The following is a 21,028-nucleotide window of genomic DNA, read 5'->3' on the forward strand; positions in this document are numbered from 1 at the left end:
GGGGGAAGGGGGGGGGGAGGCCCCTTTTTGCCCCCTCCCTCTCCACGGTCCGGGGGTGTCCCCAGGTGTCCCCAGGTGTCACTCGGATGCTCGGAGACCCCGTCCCCATTGGGGGGGATGTCCCCGGGTGTCACTTGGTGTCACTCGTTGTCCCTCGGACACTCAGAGCTCCCTGTCCCCATGGGGGGAGGATGTCCTCAGGTGCCCCTCATTGTCCCTCGGTGTCACTCAGTGTCACTCGATGTCACTTGGAGCCCCCTGTCCCCATGGGGGGGACATCCCCAGGTGTCACTTGGTGTCCCTCAGTGTCACTTGGAGCCCCGTGTCCCCATTGGGGGGGACATCCCCAGGTGTCACTTGGTGTCACTCAGACACTTAGAGCCCCGTGTCCCCATGGGGGACATGTCCCCGGTGTCACTCAGTGTCCCTCGGTGTCACTTGGAGCCCCGTGTCCCCATGTAGGGGGATGTCCCCAGGTGTCACTCGGTGTCACTCGGAGCCCCCTGTCCCCATGGGGGGACATCCCCGGGTGTCCCTCGGTGTCCCTCGGAGCTCGCTGTCCCCGCGGGGACGGGACATCCAGGTGTCACTCAGTGTCACTCGGAGCCCCTGTCCCCACGGGATGGGACATCCCGGTGTCACTCAATGTCACTCGGAGCCCCTGTCCCCACGGGGTGACATGTCCCCGGTGTCACTCGGTGTCACTCAATGTCACCCGGTGTCACTCGGATCCCCTGTCCCACGGGGGGGACACGTCCCCGTGTCACTCAACGTCACTCAGTGTCACCCGGTGTCACTTGGAGCTCCTGTCCCCACGGGGTGGGACATCCCGGTGTCACTCAATGTCACTTGGAGCCCCTGTCCCCGCGGCGGGGCCATCCCCGGTGTCACTCAATGTCACTCGGTGTCACTTGGTGTCACTTGGAGCCCCTGTCCCAGGGGAATGGGACATCCTGGTGTCACTCGGTGTCACCCGGTGTCACTCGGAGCCCCCTGTCCCACGGGGTGGGGCCGTCCCCGTGTCACTCGGTGTCATTCAGTGTCACTCGGAGCCCCCTGTCCCATGGGGGGACACATCCCCAGTGTCACTCGGTGTCACTTGGTGTCCCTCGGTGTCACTCGGAGCCCCTGTCCCCACGGGGTGGGACATCCCTAGTGTCACTTGGTGTCACCCGGTGTCACTCGGTGTCACCCAGTGTCCCTCGGCGCCCCCTGTCCCCACGGGGGGGACACGTCCCCGGTGTCACCCGGTGTCACCCGGTGTCACTCGGAGCCCCCTGTCCCACGGGGGGGGACACGTCCCCGTGTCACTCAGTGTCACTCAATGTCACCCGGTGTCCCTCGGCGCCCGCTGTCCCCACGGGACGGGACATCCCGGTGTCACCCGGTGTCACCCGGTGTCACCCGGTGTCACTCGGTGGCCGGCAGCGGCTGCAGCTCCTTGTCCCCCGCCGGTGGCAGCAGCGGCTCCGGGTGCCCCATGGGAACGGGACATCCCAGTGTCACTCGGTGTCACCCGGTGTCACTCGGAGCCCCCTGTCCCACGGGGGGGGGACACGTCCCCGTGTCACTCAGTGTCACTCAATGTCACCCGGTGTCACTCGGCGCCCGCTGTCCCCACGGGACGGGACATCCCGGTGTCACCCGGTGTCACCCGGTGTCACCCGGTGTCACTCGGTGGCCGGCAGCGGCTGCAGCTCCTTGTCCCCCGGTGGCAGCAGCGGCTCCGGGTGCCCCATGGCGGCCGCCACCTCCTCGAACGTCCGGCCGCGGGTCTCGGGCACCCGCAGGTGGGTGAAGAGGGCGAAGGAGGCCAGGAAGAAGGCGAAGAGCAGGAACACGGCGGGGCCCAGGGACCGCTGAGGGGACACGAGGGGACATTAGGGACATCAGGGACACAGGGGGACATGGGGACATGGGGGGACATGGGGACACAGAGCGGTGTGAAGAGCAGGAACACGGCGGGACCCAGGGACCGCTGAGGGGACACGAGGGGACATGGGGACATGAGGGACATGGGGGGACATGGGGACATGGGGACATTGGGGACATGGGGTCTCGGCACCCGCAGGTGGGTGAAGAGCGCGAAGGAGGCCAGGAAGAAGGCGAAGAGCAGGAACACGGCGGGGCCCAGGGACCGCTGAGGGGACACGAGGGGACATGGGGACATTAGGGACATGAGGGGACATGGGGACACCATGGGGACATGGGGACATGGGGACATGGGGTCTCGGGCACCCGCAGGTGGGTGAAGAGCGCGGAGGAGGCCAGGAAGAAAGCGAAGAGCAGGAACACGGCGGGGCCCAGCGACCGCTGAGGGGACACGAGGGGACATGGAGACATTGGGGACATGGGGACATTGGGGACATGGGGGGACATGGGGACATTGGGGACATTGGGGACATGGGGGGACATGGGGACACAGAGCGGTGTGAAGAGCAGGAACACGGCAGGACCAAGGGACCGCTGAGGGGACACGAGGGGACATTAGGAACAGGGGGGGACATGGGGACATTGGGGACATTGGGGACATGGGGTCTCGGGCACCCGCAGGTGGGTGAAGAGCGCGAAGGAGGCCAGGAAGAAGGCGAAGAGCAGGAACACGGCGGGGCCCAGGGACCGCTGAGGGGACACGAGGGGACATGGGGACATCAGGGACATCAGGGACACAGGGACACAGGGGGACATGGGGACATGGGGACATGGGGACATTGGGGACATGGGGACATGGGGTCTCGGCACCCGCAGGTGGGTGAAGAGCGCGAAGGAGGCCAGGAAGAAGGCGAAGAGCAGGAACACGGCGGGGCCAAGGGACCGCTGAGGGGACACGAGGGGACATGGGGACATTAGGGGACAGGGGGACATTGGGGACATGGGGGGACATGGGGACATTAGGGACATGGAGGGACATGGGGACATGGGGGGACATGGGGACATTGGGGACATGGGGGGACATGGGGACATTAGGGACATGGGGGGACATGGGGACACAGAGCGGTGTGAAGAGCAGGAACACGGCGGGGCCCAGGGACCGCTGAGGGGACACGAGGGGACATGGGGACATGAGGGACATGGGGGGACATGGGGACATTGGGGGGACATGGGGACATGGGGACATTGGGGACATGGGGTCTCGGGCACCCGCAGGTGGGTGAAGAGCGCGAAGGAGGCCAGGAAGAAGGCGAAGAGCAGGAACACGGTGGGGCCAAGGGACCGCTGAGGGGACACGAGGGGACATGGGGACATTAGGAACATCAGGGACACAGGAGGACATGGGGACATTGGGGGACATGGGGACATGGGGGGACATGGGGACATTAGGGACATGGGGGGACATGGGGGGACATTAGGGGACATGGGGACATGGGGGGGACATTAGGGGACATGGGGACACGGAGTAGCGTGAAGAGCAGGAACGTGGCAGTGCCCAGCGCCCGCTGAGGGGACATGAGGGGACATGGAGACATCAGGGGACATGAGGGGACATGGAGGGACATCAGGGACATGGGGACACGGCGGCTCCCAGCACGCGCTGCAGGGACAGGGACATGGGGACATGGGGACATGGGGATATGAGGAGACATGGGGACAGGGGACACAGCGGTGGCCCGCGTGCGCTGCGGTGCCAGGGACATGGCACCCCGTGTCCCCCCCATGTCCCCCCCATGTCCCCATGTCCCTCCATGTCCCCTCCATGTCCTCCCCATGTCCCCCCATGTCCCCCCCATATCCCCAGGTGTCCCCCCCATGTCCCTCCCATGTCCCCATGTCCCCAGGTGTCCCCTCCATGTCCCCCCATGTCCCTCCATGTCCCCACAATGTCCCTCCATGTCCCCATGTCCCCTCCATGTCCCCTCACCTCCATGGCAGGAAACGCCATCCCCACGGCGAAGTTGGCGGCCCAGTTGGCCAGGCTGGCGGTGGCCATGGCCGCGGGCCGCGGGCCCTGCGGGAACAGCTCGGCCACCATGAACCAGGGGATGGGCCCGGGGCCCAGCTCGAAGAAGGCCACGAAGCCGAAGATGGCGGCCAGGCCGAGCGCGGCGCCCGCCGGGCCCTGCCGGTGTCACCGGGGTCACCGATGTCACCCATGTCACCAGTGTCACCCGTGTCACCGGTGGTGTCACCAGTGTCACTGGCACCAGGGACACCGCGGGGACACGGGGGGAATTGGGGGAAAATGGGGGGAATTGGGGGCTGAGGGGGTAATTGGGGGGTATTCGGGTTGGGGAGGGGGGTCCCAGGGGGCTGGGGGGGGAATTGGGGGGTATTTGGGGGAATTGGGGGGTATTTGGGGCTGGGGGGGGTCCCAGGGGGCTGGGGGGGGGCCCCAGGGTGGGCACTTGGGGGGTATTTGGGGTGGGAGGGGGGAATTGGGGGGTATTTGGGGGGCATTTGGGGCCATTGGGGGGGTCCCAGGGTGGGGAATTGGGGGGATTTGGGGGCTGGAGGGGCAATTGGGGTGTATTGGGGCCTGGAGGGGGAATTGGGGGGCATTTGGGGCTTGGGGGGCAATTGGGGGTCCCAGGGGGTTGGTGGGGGGCCTAGGCTGGTGAAATGGGGGGCATTTGTGGTGGGAGGTGGGAATTGGGGGGTATTTGGGGCTGGGGGGGGGAAATTGGGGGCATTTGGGGCCATTGGGGGCTGGTGGGGGGGGGGTCCCAGGGGCCTGGGGGGGAATTGGGGGGTATTTGGGGCTGGGGGGGTCCCAGGTGGGGAATTGGGGGGCATTTGTGGTGGGAGGGGGGAATTGGGGGGTATTCAGGGCTGGGGGGGATCCCAAGGGGCTGGGGGGAATTGGGGGGCATTTGGGGCTGGGGGGGTCCCAGGGTGGGGAAATGGGGGGCATTTGCGGTGGGAGGGGGGAGTTGGGGGGTATTTGGGGCTGCAGGGTGAATTGGGGGTCCCTGGGCACTGGGGGGGGGAATTGGGGGGTATTGGGAGCTGGGGGGTAATTAGGGGTCCCAGGGGGCTGGGGGGAGTGAGAACTGGAGAGTATTGGGGGCATTTGGGGCATTTGGGGTATTGGGGTGTCAGGGTGTTGGGGTGTCAGGGTGTTGAGGTATCGGGGTGTTGGGGTATCAGGGTGTCGGGGTGTTGGGGGTGTTGTGTGTCGGGGTGTCAGGGTATCAGAGTATTGGGGTGTCGGGGTGTCAGGGTGTCAGGGATCGGGTGTTGTGTGTTGGGGTGTCGGGGTATTGGGGTGTTGGGGTGTCAGGGTGTCGGTATCGGGTGTTGTGTGTCGGGATATTGGGGTGTTGGGGTGTCGGGGTGTCAGTGTTGGGTGTTGTGTGTCGGGGTGTTGGGTATCGGGGTGTCAGGGTGTCGGTATCGGGTGTTGTGTGTCGGGATATTGGGGTGTTGGGGTGTCGGTGTTTGGTGTTGTGTGTTGTGTGTCGGGGTATCGGTATCGGGTGTTGTGTGTCGGGGTGTTGGGGTGTCAGGGTGTCGGTATCGGGTGTTGTGTGTTGGGATGTTGGGGTGTCGGGGTGTCTATCAGGGTGTCAGTATGGGGTGTTGTGTGTCAGGGTGTCGGGGTGTTGGGGTGTCAGGGTGTTAGTATGGGGTGTTGTGTGTCGGGGTGTCTATCAGGGTGTCGGGGTGTTGGTATCAGGTGTTGTGTGTCGGGGTGTTGGGGTGTCAGGGTGTCAGTATGGGGTGTTGTGTGTCGGGGTGTCTATCAGGGTGTCAGGGTGTCGGTATCGGGTGTTGTGTGTCGGGATGTTGGGGTGTCGGGGTGTCAATATTGGGTGTCGGGGTGTCGGGTGTTGCGTGTCGGGGTGTCTATCAGGGTGTCAGGGTGTCGCGTGTTGAGTGTCGGGGTGTCGGGGTGTCGGTATCGGGTGTTGTGTGTTGGGATATTGGGGTGTCGGGGTGTTGGGGTGTCGGGTGTTGCGTGTCAGGGTGTCTATCAGGGTGTCGGGGTGTCGGTATTGGGGTGTCAGGGTGTCAGGGTGTTGCATGTCAGGGTGTCTATCAGGGTGTCAGGGTGTCGGTATCGGGTGTTGTGTGTTGGGGTGTCGGGGTATCGGTATCGGGTGTTGTGTGTTGGGATATTGGGGTGTCGGGGTGTCTATCAGGGTGTCAGTATGGGGTGTTGTGTGTCAGGGTGTCGGGGTGTTGGGGTGTCAGGGTGTTAGTATGGGGTGTTGTGTGTCGCGGTGTCTATCAGGGTGTCGGGGTGTCGGTATCAGGTGTTGTGTGTCGGGATGTTGGGGTGTCGGGGTGTCTATCAGGGTGTCAGTATGGGGTGTTGGGTGTCGGGGTGTTGGGGTGTCAGGGTGTCAGTATGGGGTGTTGTGTGTCGGGGTGTCTATCAGGGTGTCAGGGTGTCGGTATCGGGTGTTGTGTGTCGGGATGTTGGGGTGTTGGGGTGTTGGTTTTGGGGTGTTGGGTGTTGCGTGTCGGGGTGTCTATCAGGGTGTCGCGGTGTCGGGTGTTGCGTGTCGGGGTGTCCCCGCTCACCTGCAGGTTGAGGGCGATGGTGAGGGTGACGGCGCAGCCCAACATCCCCAACAGCCCCAGCAGCTGCAGCGTGCGGCGCCCCGCGCGCTCCACCAGGAACACCTGGGGGGACACCGGGACATGGGGACACCCGCGGGGACACCGGGACATGGGGACACCCACGGGGACACCGCGGGACACGGGGACATGGGGACACCCGTGGGGACATGGGGGACACGGGGACATGGGGATACCCACGGGGACACCGGGACATGGGGACATGGGGACACTCACGGGGACACCAGGACACCGGGGGACACGGGGACACGGAGGGGGACATGGGGACATGGGGACACCGCGGGACAGGGGACATGGGGACACCTGCGGGGACACAGGGATGTGGGGACACTCGTGGGGACACGGGGACACGGGGACGTGGGGACACCCGGGGGACACCGGAGGACATGGGGACACTCGTGGGGACACGGGGACACTGGGGAACATGGGGATATGGGGACACCCGCAGGTACACGGTGACACCGGGGGATATGGGGACATGTGGACACCAGGAGGGACACGGGGACACCTGGGGACACCATGGGATGGCCACCACCATGGGGACCATCACAAGGGGACATGGGGACACCATGGGATGGCCACTACTATGGAGACATGGGGACACCATGGGATGGCCACCACCATGGGTGGGGACATGGGGACCACCACCACCCAGGGAATCATCACGGAGGACCATGGGGACATGGGGACGGTCACTACCATGGGGCCATCATGAGGGGACATGGGGACCATCATGGGATGGCCACCACCATGGGGACCATCACGAGGGGACATGGGGACCACCATAGGATGGCCACTACCATGGGGACATGGGGCCACCATGGGATGGTCACCACCATGGGGACCATCACAAGGGGACACCATGGGATGGCCACTACTATGGAGACATGGGGACACCATGGGATGGCCACCACCATGGGGACATGGGGACACCATGGGATGGCCACCACCATGGGGGGAGATGGGGCCCATCAACGCCCTAGGAATCATCACGGAGGACCATGGGGACACCATGGGACGGCCACCACCATGGGGGGGACATGGGGCCCACCAACGCTCTAGGAGTCATCACGGAGGACCATGGGGACGTGGGGACACCATGGGACGGCCACCACCACCACCATGGGGTGACATGGGGACACCATGGGGACATGGGGACATCATGGGGACGTGGTGACACCACGGGACGGCCACCACCATGGGGACATGGGGACACCATGGGATGGCCACCACCAGCATGGGGGGACATGGGGACACCATGGGGACATGGGGACACCATGGGACGGCCACCACCATGGGGACATGGGGACACCATGGGATGGCCACCACCACCATGGGGGGACATGGGGACACCATGGGGACACCATGGGGACACCATGGGGACGTGGTGACACCACGGGACGGCCACCACCATGGGGACACCATGGGATGGCCACCACCATCATGGGGGGGACATGGGGACACCATGGGGACATGGGGACACCATGGGGACGTGGTGACACCACGGGACGGCCACCACCATGGGGACATGGGGACACCATGGGACGGCCACCACCATGGGGACACCATGGGATGGCCACCACCATGGGGGGGACATGGGGCCCACCAACGCTCTAGGAGTCATCACGGAGGACCATGGGGACGTGGGGACACCATGGGATGGCCACCACCACCACCATGGGGGGAAATGGGGACACCATGGGGACATGGGGACACCATGGGGACGTGGTGACACCACGGGACGGCCACCACCATGGGGACATGGGGACACCATGGGATGGCCACCACCACCATGGGGGGACATGGGGACACCATGGGGACGTGGTGACACCACGGGACGGCCACCACCATGGGGACATGGGGACACCATGGGATGGCCATCACCACCATGGGGGGGACATGGGGACACCATGGGGACATGGGGACACCATGGGGACGTGGTGACACCACGGGACGGCCACCACCATGGGGACATGGGGACACCATGGGATGGCCACCACCACCATGGGGGGACATGGGGACACCATGGGGACATGGGGACACCATGGGGACGTGGTGACACCACGGGACGGCCACCACCGCCACGGGGTCCCCGGCGCTCACCGAGGCCACGGTGGCCGCCACGTTGACGGCGCCGACGCCGATGGTGGCGTAGGCCGGTTCCGCCAGCCCCGCCCGCTCAAAGATGGACGTCGAGTAGTAGAAGATCTGGGGAGGGGGGCGGGGTCAGCGCGAGGACACGCCCCCTTCCACGAGCCCCGCCCCAGTGGCCCCCTCCCGTTAGGCTCCGCCCCCTGCCACCGTGAAGCCCCTCCCCTTGAAGCCACGGCCCTGTCGGGGGGGGGGGCTCCTGGGACCTCCCCCCATGAAACCCCGCCCCCATGAAGCCCCGCCCCATGAAGCCCCTCCCCATGAAGCCCCGCCCCATGATGCCCTTCCCCATGAAGCCCCATCCCCATTAGGCCCCGCCCTAATCACCCAGACCCGCCCCTATAGGCCCCGCCCCTATGCGGCCCCGCCCCCTTAAGTCCCACCCCCAATGTCCTGCTCCCGGGGGGGGCGGATCCTGGCCTCCAAGGCCCCGCCCCCCACAGCTCCCGCCCCAAATGCCCCGCCCTCATCCCAGAGGCCCCACCCCCATAGCCCCGTCCCTTGGCCCCGCCCCCTTTAGCCCCACCCCTTGTAGACCCTTAGCCCTCTCCCTGAGGCTCCACCCCCACATCCCTACCCCTGGAGGCCCCGCCCCATCGAGGCCCCGCCCCATCGAGGTTCTCTGCCTCATGCCACCCCCCCTTCTGGCCCCGCCCCCGCAGACCCACCCCTCTAGCCCCGCCTCTCTAGCCCCGCCCCGCAGCCCCGCCCCCCCCACTCTAGGTGCCCAGGTCTTTATTGCATTGATGGCCTCGGTGCCCCGCCCCCTGGAGCCCCGCCCCCTCTAACCCAATGGTCCTACCCTCCCTGTCCCCGCTCCCCATTTGGCCCCGCCTCCCGTGGCGCCGCCCCCCGTGGCCCCGCCCCCGCTCGCCACGTTGATCCCGGACAGCTGCAGCCCCAGCGCCACCGCTCCCCGTGGCCCCGCCCCCTCATCCCCTTAGCCCCGCCCCCGGTGTTTAGCCCCGCCCCCTCACCGCGTTGATCCCGGACAGCTGCTGCGCCAGCTGCAGCCCCAGCGCCCCCGCTCCCCGTGGCCCCGCCCCCCGGTGTTTAGCCCCGCCCCTTTCCCGTTAGCCCCGCCCCTCACCGCGTTGATCCCGGACAGCTGCTGCGCCAGCTGCAGCCCCAGCGCCCCCGCTCCCCGTGGCCCCGCCCCCCGGTGTTTAGCCCCGCCCCCTCATCCCCTTAGCCCCGCCCCCGGTGTTTAGCCCCGCCCCCTCATCCCATTAGCCCCGCCCCTTTCCCGCTAGCCCCGCCCCTCACCGCGTTGATCCCGGACAGCTGCTGCGCCAGCTGCAGCCCCAGCGCCCCTGCTCCCCGTGGCCCCGCCCCCGGTGTTTAGCCCCGCCCCTTTCCCGCTAGCCCCGCCCCTCACCGCGTTGATCCCGGACAGCTGCTGCGCCAGCTGCAGCCCCAGCACCCCCACTCCCCGTGGCCCCGCCCCCTCACCCCCTTAGCCCCGCCCCCAGGTGTTTAGCCCCGCCCCTTTCCCGCTAGCCCCCCCCCTCACCGCGTTGATCCCGGACAGCTGCTGCGCCAGCTGCAGCCCCAGCGCCCCCGCTCCCCGTGGCCCCGCCCCCCGGTGTTTAGCCCCGCCCCCCGGTGTTTAGCCCCGCCCCTCACCGCGTTGATCCCGGACAGCTGCTGCGCCAGCTGCAGCCCCAGCGCCCCCGCTCCCCGTGGCCCCGCCCCCCGGTGTTTAGCCCCGCCCCATTTCCCGTTAGCCCCGCCCCTCACCGCGTTGATCCCGGACAGCTGCCGCGCCAGCTGCAGCCCCAGCGCCCCCGCTCCCCGTGGCCCCGCCCCCAGGTGTTTAGCCCCGCCCCCGGTGTTTAGCCCCGCCCCTTTCCCGTTAGCCCCGCCCCTCACCGCGTTGATCCCGGACAGCTGCTGCGCCAGCTGCAGCCCCAGCGCCCCCGCCCCCCGTGGCCCCGCCCCCAGGTGTTTAGCCCCGCCCCCGGTGTTTAGCCCCGCCCCTCGTCCTTTAGCCCCGCCCCTCACCGCGTTGATCCCGGACAGCTGCTGCGCCAGCTGCAGCCCCAGCGCCCCCGCTCCCCGTGGCCCCGCCCCCTATCCCCTTAGCCCCGCCCCTTTCCCTTTAGCCCCGCCCCTCACCGCGTTGATCCCGGACAGCTGCTGCGCCAGCTGCAGCCCCAGCGCCACCGCCAGCGGCTGCCGGTAGCGCCGCGAGAGCAGCTGGAGCAGCCCCGGGCGGGCGGCCCGGGCCGGGCCCCCCTCGGCCTCCAGCGCCGCCAGCGCCGGCGCCGCCGCCGCCGGGCCCACGAGGCGGGACAGGCCTGGGGGGGGGGGAAGGGGGCGGGGACACGGGGGGGCGGGGACACGGGGGGCGGGGACACGGGGGAACACGGGGGGACAGGGGGACACGGGGGGGGCGGGGACGGGGGGGCACGGGGGAGCACAGGGACACGGGGACAAGGGGGGGGACAGGGGGACACGGGGGGACACGGGAACACGGGGGGCGGGGGGACGGGGGGACGGGGGGACACGGGGGGGCGGGGACAAAGAGGACAGGGGGACATGGGGGGACACGGAGACGGGGGAGGGACAGGGGGAACACGGGGGGGACAGGGGGACACGGGGGGACACGGAGACGGGGGACACGGGGGGGGCGGGGACACGGTGGGGTCATGGGGGGGATACAGGGACAGGGAGACACGGGGACATGGGGACACACGAGGACACACGCGGGGACACGCAGGGACACAGGGGGACACAGGGACACAAGGAGACACAGAGGGACATGGAGACGGGGGCCGGGGGGGGTCACGGGGGCGAGGACAGGAGGGACAAGGGGACATGGGGGGACACGGGGACATGGAGACGGGGGACACGTGGACACATGGGGACACATGGGGACACAGGGAGACACGGGGGGGACACGGAGGCGCGGGACACGGGGACACATGGGGACACATGGGGACATAGAGAGACACATGGGGGACATGGGGACACAGGAGAGACAAGGGGACACGAGGACACACAGGGACGCACAGGGGGCCCGGCAAGACACAGGGGACACGGGAGGGACAGGGATGGAGGGGACATGGGGGGACACAGGGGACACGGGGACAGGGTGACATGGAGACACGGGGGGACACGGGGACACGGGGGGGACATGGGGGGATGGGGATAGGGAAGGAACGGGGGACATTGAAGGGACAGGGATGGACAAGGGGACACGGAGGGACAGGAGGACACGGGGGGGACAAGGGGACACGGAGGGACAGGGGGACATGAAGGGACAGAGGGGACGGGGACAGGGGAGGGGGTGCGGACGGACAGAGGGACGGGGGGGGGCAGGGACAGAGAGAGAGGGAGGAGCCTGGTTAGAGGGGGAGGGACGGGAATGTGGCCCCGCCCCGGGAAGGAGGGAGGGAGGGAGGGAGGGAGGAAAGAAGGGAGGGAGGGAGGAGAGAGGGAGGATGGAGGAGGGAGGGACGGAGGAGGGATCGGGAGAAGGGGGGAGGGAGGGAAGGAGGGAGGGAGGGAGGGGGGAGGGAGGAAGGAGGAGGAGGGAGGGAGGAGGGAGGGGAGGGGGAAGGGGTAGAAGGAAGCAGGGATGGAGAGGGGGTTGGGTGGAGCGTGGAAGGGAGGGAGGGAAGCTGGGATGGGAGGAGGAGCTGGGGAGAGGGTTGGATGGAGGGAAGGAGGGAGGAGGAGGATGGAGGGAGGAGGATGGAGGGAGGAGGAGGATGGAGGGAGGAGGAGGATGGAGGGAAGGAGGAGGAGGATGGAGGGAGGAGGAGGATGGAGGGAAGGAGGGAGGAGGATGGAGGGAGGAGGAGGATGGAGGGAAGGAGGGAAGAGGAGGATGGAGGGAGGAGGAGGATGGAGGGAGGAGGAGGATGGAGGGAAGGAGGGAAGAGGAGGATGGAGGGAGGAGGAGGATGGAGGGAGGAGGAGGATGGAGGGAGGAGGAGGAGGCTGGAGGGCTGCAGGGAGGGGGAGGCAGTGGGGAGGGGGAGGCTGCGGCGGGGGGGTGGGGTCGCTGAGAGGGGGCGGGGCCGCGGGAGGGGGCGGGGCCGCGGGGAGGGGGCGGGTCCATGGGGGTGGGTCCACAGGGAGGGGGCGGGTCCACGTGGCGGGGCCGCCTCCCTGTGAAGGCGGGGCCGCGGCGGGGGGGGCCGGGGGCGAGTCCACGGGCAGGGGGCGGGGCTGCAGGCAGGCGCCGTGAGCAGGGGGCGGGGCCAGGGGCGGGTCCGCGGTGGGGGGCGGGGCTTCAGGGGCGGGGCTGCAGAGGGCGGGTCCACGGCAGGGGGCGGGTCCGGGGGGCAGGTGCGCGGGGGGTGGGTTCGGGGGCGTGGCCGCGGCAGGGGCGGGGGCGGGGCCGCGGCCGGGAGGGGGGCTGCAGGCAGGGGGCGGGGCTGCAGGCAGGGGGCGGGTCCGAGGTAGGGGGCGGGTCCGAGGTAGGGGGCGGGTCCGGGGGCAGGTCCGCAGGCAGGGGGCGGGCGGCGGGGCCGGGGCCGGGGGGCGGGGCCGCAGGGGGCGGGTCCGGGGGCGGGGCGGGGGGCGGGTCCGCAGGGGGCGGGGCGGGGGCGGGTCTCACTGTGCAGGGCGGCGCCGCGCTGGCCCCGCCCCCGCAGCAGGAAGCGCGGGCTCTCCGGACACAGCGGCAGCAGCAGCGACTGCAGCGCGGCCGGGAGCAGCGGGAGGGCCAGGAGGAGCGGCCAGAGCCGGGGGGAGCCCAGGAGAGCCGGGAGACCCAGGACCTGCGGGGGGGGCGGGGGGGGACGGGGGGGACATGGGGGACATGGGGGACACGGGGGACACGGGGGGACACGGGGGGACGGGGGGGACACAAGGGGATAGGGGGACACGGAGGACACAGGGGCACATGGGGACACAGAGGGAGATGGGGACATGGGGGGACAAGAGGACACGGGGACACGTGGGGACACACGGGGACATGGGGGGACACGGAGACATGGGGGGCCATTAGCACACGGGGTCCCCCCAACCCCTCAATTGCCCCCAAACCCCCGCTTTTTGCCCCCATTGCCCCCCATTGCCCCCCCAATTGCCCCGTACCCCTTTTTTTGCCCCCCATTGACTCTTAAACCCCCCATTGCCCCCTTTTTGCCCTCCCTTGCTCCCCACTTGCCCCCAACCCCCCCAATTGCCCCCAGCCCCCCCTTTTTGCCCCCATTGCCCCCAGGGATCCCCCCATCACGCCCAACCACCCAATTGCCCCCCATTTTGCCCCATCCCCCTCAATTGCCCCCAGCCCCCTTTTTTTTGCCCCCCATTGTCCCCTTTTTGCCCCCAACCCCCTCAATTGCCCCCCAATGCCTCCTTTTTGCCCCCATTGCCCCCAAGGACCTCCCATTACCCCCAGCCCTCCCAATTGCCCCCGGCCCCCCCGTTGCCCCCCTTGTTGCCCCCGTTGCCCACCTGGGCCCCCAGGATCCCGGTGACGACGGCCACTTGGTGCAGGGTCCCCAGGGCCCCGCGGAGCCGCGTGGGGGACAGTTCCCCACGTACATGGGGACGAGGCCCGAGGACAGCCCTGGGGACAGGGGGGGACACGTTGGGGACATGGGGACACGTGGGGACATGGGGACATGTCATGGACATGGGGACATGGGGACACGCGTGGGCACCAGCTCCCCCACGTACATGGAGACGAGGCCCGAGGACAGCCCTGGGGACAGGGGACACGTTGGGGACATGTGGGGACATGGGGACATGTGGGGACATGGGGACACGTCAGGGACATGGGGACACGTGTGGGGACATGGGGACATGGGGACATGTGGGGACATGGGGACACATTGGGGACATGGGGACATGTCATGGACACGGGGACACGCATGGGGACATGGGACAGGCATGGGTGCCAGCTCCCCCATGTACATGGGGACGAGCCCCGACGACAGCCCTGGGGACATGGGGACACGTTGGGGACATGGGGACACATTGGGGACATGGGGACACGGGGACACGCGTGGGCACCAGCTCCCCCACGTACATGGGGACCAGCCCCGATGACAACCCTGGGGACAGGGGGACACGTGTGGGGACACATGGGGACACATGGGGGCATGTGGGGACATGGGGACATGGGGACACGTCAGGGACATGGGACATGGGGACACATGGGGACATGCGTGGGCACCAGCTCCCCCACGTACATGGGGACGAGGCCCGAGGACAGCCCTGGGGACAGGGGGGGACATGGGGACACGTTGGGGACATGGGGGGACATGGGGACACGTGTGGGGACATGGGGACATGTCATGGACACAGGGACACGTGTGGGTGCCAGCTCCCCCACGTACATGGGGACGAGGCCCGAGGACAGCCCTGGGGACATGGGGACACGTGTGGGGACATGGGGACACATTGGGGACACGTGATGGTTTGGGTATGGGGGGACATGCATGTGCAGGGACACAGGGACACGGGTGTGCGGGGACATGGGGACACAGGCGGACCCCCCCGCACATGTGTCCCCCGCACGCACACGGGTGTTCCCCTGCACACACACACACGCACAGGGGTGTTCCCGGACGTTCCCGCACACCCGGACGTTCCCGCACACCCGCACACACCTGCGTGCGCCCCGGCCAACAGCTGTCCCGGGATCACCAGCCCGTAGGTTACACACACACACACACACACACACACACACACGGGTGTTCCCGGGTGTTTCCGGCTGTTCCGCACACACACACACGGGTGTTTCCGGGTGTTCCCGGCTGTTCCCACACACCTGCGTGCGCCCCGGCCAACAGCCGTCCCGGGATCACCAGCCCGTAGCTCTCACACACACACACACACACACACACACGGGGTGTTCCCGGCTGTTCCCGCACACACACACGGGTGTTTCCGGGTGTTCCCGGGTGTTCCCGGCTGTTCCCGCACACACACACACAGGTGTTCCCGGCTGTTCCCGCACACACACACACACGGGTGTTTCCGGCTGTTTCCGGCTGTTCCCACACACCTGCGTGCGCCCCGGCCAACAGCCGTCCCGGGATCACCAGCCCGTAGCTCTCTCACACACACACACACACACACACACACGGGTGTTTCCGGCTGTTCCCCCACACACACACGGGTGTTCCCGGGTGTTTCCGGCTGTTCCGCACACACCTGCGTGCGCCCCGGCCAACAGCCGTCCCGGGATCACCAGCCCGTAGCTCTCACACACACACACACACGGGTGTTTCCGGCTGTTCCCCACACACACACACGGCTGTTCCCGGGTGTTTCCGGCTGTTCCCGCACACCCGCACACACCTGCGTGCGCCCCGGCCAACAGCCGTCCCGGGATCACCAGCCCGTAGCTCACACACACACACACACACACACACACACAGGGGTGTTCCCGCACACACACACGGGTGTTTCCGGCTGTTCCCGGTGTTTCCGGCTGTTCCCACACACCTGCGTGCGCCCCGGCCAACAGCCGTCCCGGGATCACCAGCCCGTAGCTCACACACACACACACACACACACACACACAGGGGTGTTCCCGCACACACACACGGGTGTTTCCGGCTGTTCCCGGGTGTTTCCGGCTGTTCGCACACACCTGCGTGCGCCCCGGCCAACAGCCGTCCCGGGATCACCAGCCCGTAGCTCTCACACACACACACACACACACAGGGGTGTTCCCGCACACACACACGGGTGTTTCCGGGTGTTCCCGGGTGTTCCCAGCTGTTCCCACACACCTGCGTGCGCCCCGGCCAACAGCCGTCCCGGGATCACCAGCCCGTAGCTCACACACACACACACACACACACACACAGGGGTGTTCCCGGCTGTTCCCGGGTGTTTCCGGCTGTTCCCACACACCTGCGTGCGCCCCGGCCAACAGCCGTCCCGGGATCACCAGCCCGTAGGTCGGGCCCAGCTTGGCCAGCGCCAGGAGCCCCCCCCCCGCGAAGGCCAGGGCGGAGCTGGCGGCCAGGGCGCCCCGCCTGCGGGTGACGTCAGCACGGACACGCCCCCCGGACACGCCCACCCCCCCGGACACGCCCCTTGCGCCTCCTCCCACCCCCCAAGGGCTGCCCCATTGGGGCCCCACCACAGCCCCGCCCCTAGCCCCGCCCTCCATTCGCCCCGCCCTCCATTCGCCCCGCCCCCAGTTGCCTCCGTTAGCCCCGCCCCGATTAGCCCCGCCCTCCACTCACCCCATCCCCATTCACCTCTGTTAGCCCCCGCCCCCATTAGCCCCGCCCTCCATTAGCCCCACCTCCATTCTCCTCCATTAGCCCCGCCCCTGATATCCCCGCCTCCATTAGCCACGCCCTCCATTCACCCTGCCCCATTAGCCCCGCCCCACATTCCCCCCTTGCCCCGCCCCCATTCGCCCCACCCCCATTATCCCCGCTCTCATTTGTCCCGCCCCCATTAGCCCCGCCCCTATTCGCCCCTCCCTAGCCACGCCCCCACCGTCACGGCACCCCTCCTCTCTGGCCCCACCCCCTTTTATCGGCCACGCCCCCTACGGGGCTCCCCTCCCTTAGCCCCGCCCCCCACTGTCGCCCCATCCTCCATGACGCCTCTTCATTGGCCCCACCCCCTTTGCCACGCCCCTTCCTTAGGCCCCGCCCCTTCGATACCCCACCCCATCTATCCCACCTTAGGTGACGTCTCCCGTTAGGCCACGCCCCCTCCTAGACCACGCCCACTAAACAGGCCACACCCTCTCCCCAGACCACGCCCACCCCTCCACCCAGACCCCGCCCCCCAGATCACCCCCCTGCCCTAGGCCACGCCCCTCCCCCCCACACCCCTCCTTAGACCCCGCCCCCTACCCAGGCCACGCCCCTCCGCAAACCATCCCCCCTTCGCTCAGGCCCCGCCCCTCCTTATCCCACACCCTTTCCAGACCCCGCCCCCGCCGAGGCCACGCCCCCTCCCCCATCTTGTGCCGCACCCGGCCCCGCCCCCCGGAGTCCCCACCCCGCGGCCCCGCCCCCTCGAGGCCCCGCCCCCAGAGCTCCCACCCGCCCCCGGGGTCTCCATGGCCCCGCCCCCTCAAAGGCCCCTCCCCTCTAGGCCCCGCCCCCTCACAGCATCGCCTAGCGGGACCCTGCCCGGATCCCCTCGATGCCCCGCCCCCTCATGGCCCCGCCCCTGATCCCTTTTGGTCCCGCCCTCTCTAGGCCCCACCCCTGGCTCCCCCCACCCCCTCGAGGCCCCGCCCCGGCCCCTCCTGGCCCCGCCCCCCGAGGCCCCGCCCCACCCCGAGGCCTCGCCCCCGACCCCGCCCCCGGCCGAGGCCCCGCCCACCTGCCCAGGCGGTCGGCCATGACGGCCACGGCGGGCGCGGCGGCCATGCCACCCACGGAGAAGATGGCGACCGAGAGCGCCCAGAGCGTCGCGATGGCCCCGGGGGGCGGCGGCGCCCCCCACGTCTGCTGCCACGTGGCGTTGTACTCGGCCTCCAGCACCTGCGGGTGGGGGGCGCTGTGGGGCACTATGGGGCAGCTATGGGGCGGCTATGGGGCAGTGTGGGGCACTATGGGGCAGTGTGGGGCGGCTATGGGGCGCTGTGGGGCGGCTATGGGGCAGTGTGGGGCACTATGGGGCAGTGTGGGGCGGCTATGGGGCGCTGTGGGGCGGCTATGGGGCGCTATGGGGCGGCTATGGGGCAGTGTGGGGCGGCTATGGGGCGCTGTGGGGCGGCTATGGGGCGGCTATGGGGCAGCTATGGGGCGCTATGGGGCAGTGTGGGGCGGCTATGGGGTAGCTGTGGAGCAGCTATGGGGCGCCGTGGGGCAGCTATGGGGTGGCTATGGGGCACTGTGGGGCAGCCATGGGTCGGCTATGGGGCGCTATGGGGCGGCGGCGCCCCCCACGTCTGCTGCCAGGTCGCGTTGTACTCGGCCTCCAGCACCTGTGGGGCGGCGGGGGGCGCTATGGGGCGGCCGTGGGGCAGCTATGGGGCGCTATGGGGCAGCTATGGGGCAGTGTGGGGTGGCTATGGGGCGCTATGGGGCGGCGGCGCCCCCCACGTCTGCTGCCAGGTGGCGTTGTACTCGGCCTCCAGCACCTGCGGGTGGGGGGCGCTATGGGGCGGCTATGGGGCGGCTATGGGGCGGCTATGGGGCGCTATGGGGCGCTATGGGGCGGCGGCGCCCCCCACGTCTGCTGCCACGTGGCGTTGTACTCGGCCTCCAGCACCTGCGGGGCGGCCGTGGGGCAGCTATGGGGCAGTGTGGGGCACTATGGGGCGGCCGTGGGGCGGCTATGGGGCAGCTATGGGGCAGCCATGGGGCAGTGTGGGGCGGCTATGGGGCAGCTATGGGGCAGCTATGGGGCGGCCGTGGGGCAGCTATGGGGCGGCTATTGGGCAGTGTGGGGCGGCTATGGGGCAGCTATGGGGTGGCTATGGGGCGCTATGGGGTGGCTATGGGGCGGCCGTGGGGCAGCTATGGGGCGGCTATTGGGCAGTGTGGGGCGGCCGTGGGGCAGCTATGGGGCAGCTATGGGGCGGCTATGGGGCAGCTATGGGGCAGCCATGGGGCACTATGGGGCGCTATGGGGCAGCCGTGGGGCGCTATGGGGCGCCGTGGGGCAGCCATGGGTCGGCTATGGGTCGGCTATGGGTCGGCTATGGGGCAGCCGTGGGACACTATGGGGTGCTATGGGGCAGCTATGGGGCAGCCGTGGGGTGCTATGGGGCGCTGTGGGTCGCTGTGGGGCGCTATGGGTCGGCTATGGGGCGCTATGGGGCGCTATGGGGCAGCCCCACCTTCTGCGGCGCGTTGATGACCCCCAGGTGGTAGCCGAACTGCAGCGAGCCCAGGACGGCCGCGAACACGGACAGGGCCAGAGTGGGAGAGAGGCCCGGATCCGGGGGGAGCTCCGGCTCCTCCTGCGGGAACGGGATCGGGAATGGGAATGGGAGCGGGAATGGGATCCGGGATCGGGAATGGGAATGGGAATGGGAACGGGAATGGGATCGGGAATGGGAATGGGAATGGGGATCCGGGATCGGGAATGGGAATGGGATCGGGAATGGGAATGGGAATGGGAACGGGAATGGGATCGGGAATGGGAACGGGAATGGGGATCCGGGATCGGGAATGGGAATGGGAATGGGAATGGGGATCCGGGGGGAGCTCCGCCTCCTCCTGCGGGAACGGGAATGGGAATGGGAATGGGAATGGGATCGGGAATGGGAACGGGAATGGGGATCCGGGGGGAGCTCCGCCTCCTCCTGCGGGAATGGGAACGGGAATGGGAATGGGAATGGGAATGGGATCGGGAATGGGAACGGGAATGGGGATCCGGGGGAGCTCCGCCTCCTCCTGCGGGATTGGGAATGGGAATGGGATCGGGAATGGGATCGGGAATGGGAATGGGGATCCGGGGGGAGCTCCGCCTCCTCCTGCGGGATTGGGAATGGGGATCTGGGATCGGGAATGGGAATGGGAATGGGAACGGGAATGGAACGGGATCGGGAATGGGAACGGGAATGGGAATGGGGATGGGAATGGGAACGGGAACGGGAACGGGAATGGGAACGGGAATGGGAATGGGGATGGGAATGGGGATGGGAATGGGGATCCGGGGGGAGCTCCGCCTCCTCCTGCGGGAACGGGAATGGGATCCGGGAATGGGAATGGGAATGGGGATCCGGGAATGGGGATCTGGGATCGGGAATGGGGATCGGGAATGGGGATCCGGGAATGGGGATCTGGGAATGGGAATGGGGATCCGGGATCGGGAATGGGGATCTGGGAATGGGGATCTGGGAATGGGGATCCGGGAATGGGGATCCAGGAATGGGAATGGGGATCCAGGATCGGGATCGGGAATGGGGATCGGGAATGGGGATCCGGGAATGGGAATGGGGATCTGGGATCCGGGAACGGGGATCCGGGATCAGGGATCCGGGATCCGGGATCAGGGATCCGGGAATGGGGATCCAGGAATGGGAACAGGGATCCGGGATTGGGATCGGGGATCCGGGAATGGGGATCTGGGAATGGGAACAGGGGTCAGGAATGGAATCCGGGAATGCAGGTGGGGATCCGGGAATGGGGATCCAGGATCAGGAACAGGGATGGGAATGGGGATCAGGGAATTAGAATGGGAAAGGGGATCGGGGATGGGAAAGGGGAACCAGGATCAGGATCCGGGAATGGGGATCGGGGACAGGAACGGGGATCGGGAATGGGGATGGGGATGGGAGTGCGGGATGGGAATGGGGATTGGGAATGGGGTTAAGGGATGGGAATGGGGGGACGGGGAATGGGGATCAGGGATGGGAAAGGGGGAGCGGGGACGGGAATTCGAATTGGGAATGGGAATGGGAAAGGGGGATCAGGGACAGGAACGGGGATGGGAATGGGGTTGGGAATGG

The 21,028-nt window shown here is 68.2% G+C and overlaps 1 protein-coding gene across 1 annotated transcript; it reads right to left on the reverse strand.

Moving 5' to 3' along the window:
- Window positions 1–1,670: 1,670 nt before the first annotated feature.
- LOC148590483 (solute carrier family 2, facilitated glucose transporter member 4-like) lies at window positions 1,671–19,534 on the reverse strand (the record flags this gene model as incomplete). The annotated part of the gene is made up of 11 exons (XM_088538995.1): window positions 1,671–1,859; window positions 3,860–4,057; window positions 6,466–6,567; window positions 8,626–8,730; window positions 10,792–10,973; window positions 13,244–13,406; window positions 14,089–14,162; window positions 14,959–15,000; window positions 16,504–16,628; window positions 17,947–18,107; window positions 19,412–19,534. Coding segments are annotated over 11 exons (1,464 nt in total), but the record flags the coding sequence as incomplete, so codon positions are not given.
- Window positions 19,535–21,028: the final 1,494 nt, after the last annotated feature.

The sequence above is a fragment of the Tinamus guttatus genome, unplaced genomic scaffold, assembly GCF_059628265.1.
Source record: "Tinamus guttatus ecotype Peru unplaced genomic scaffold, ASM5962826v1 Tinamus_guttatus_pri_ptg001315l, whole genome shotgun sequence".
Lineage (NCBI taxonomy): Eukaryota > Metazoa > Chordata > Aves > Tinamiformes > Tinamidae > Tinamus > Tinamus guttatus.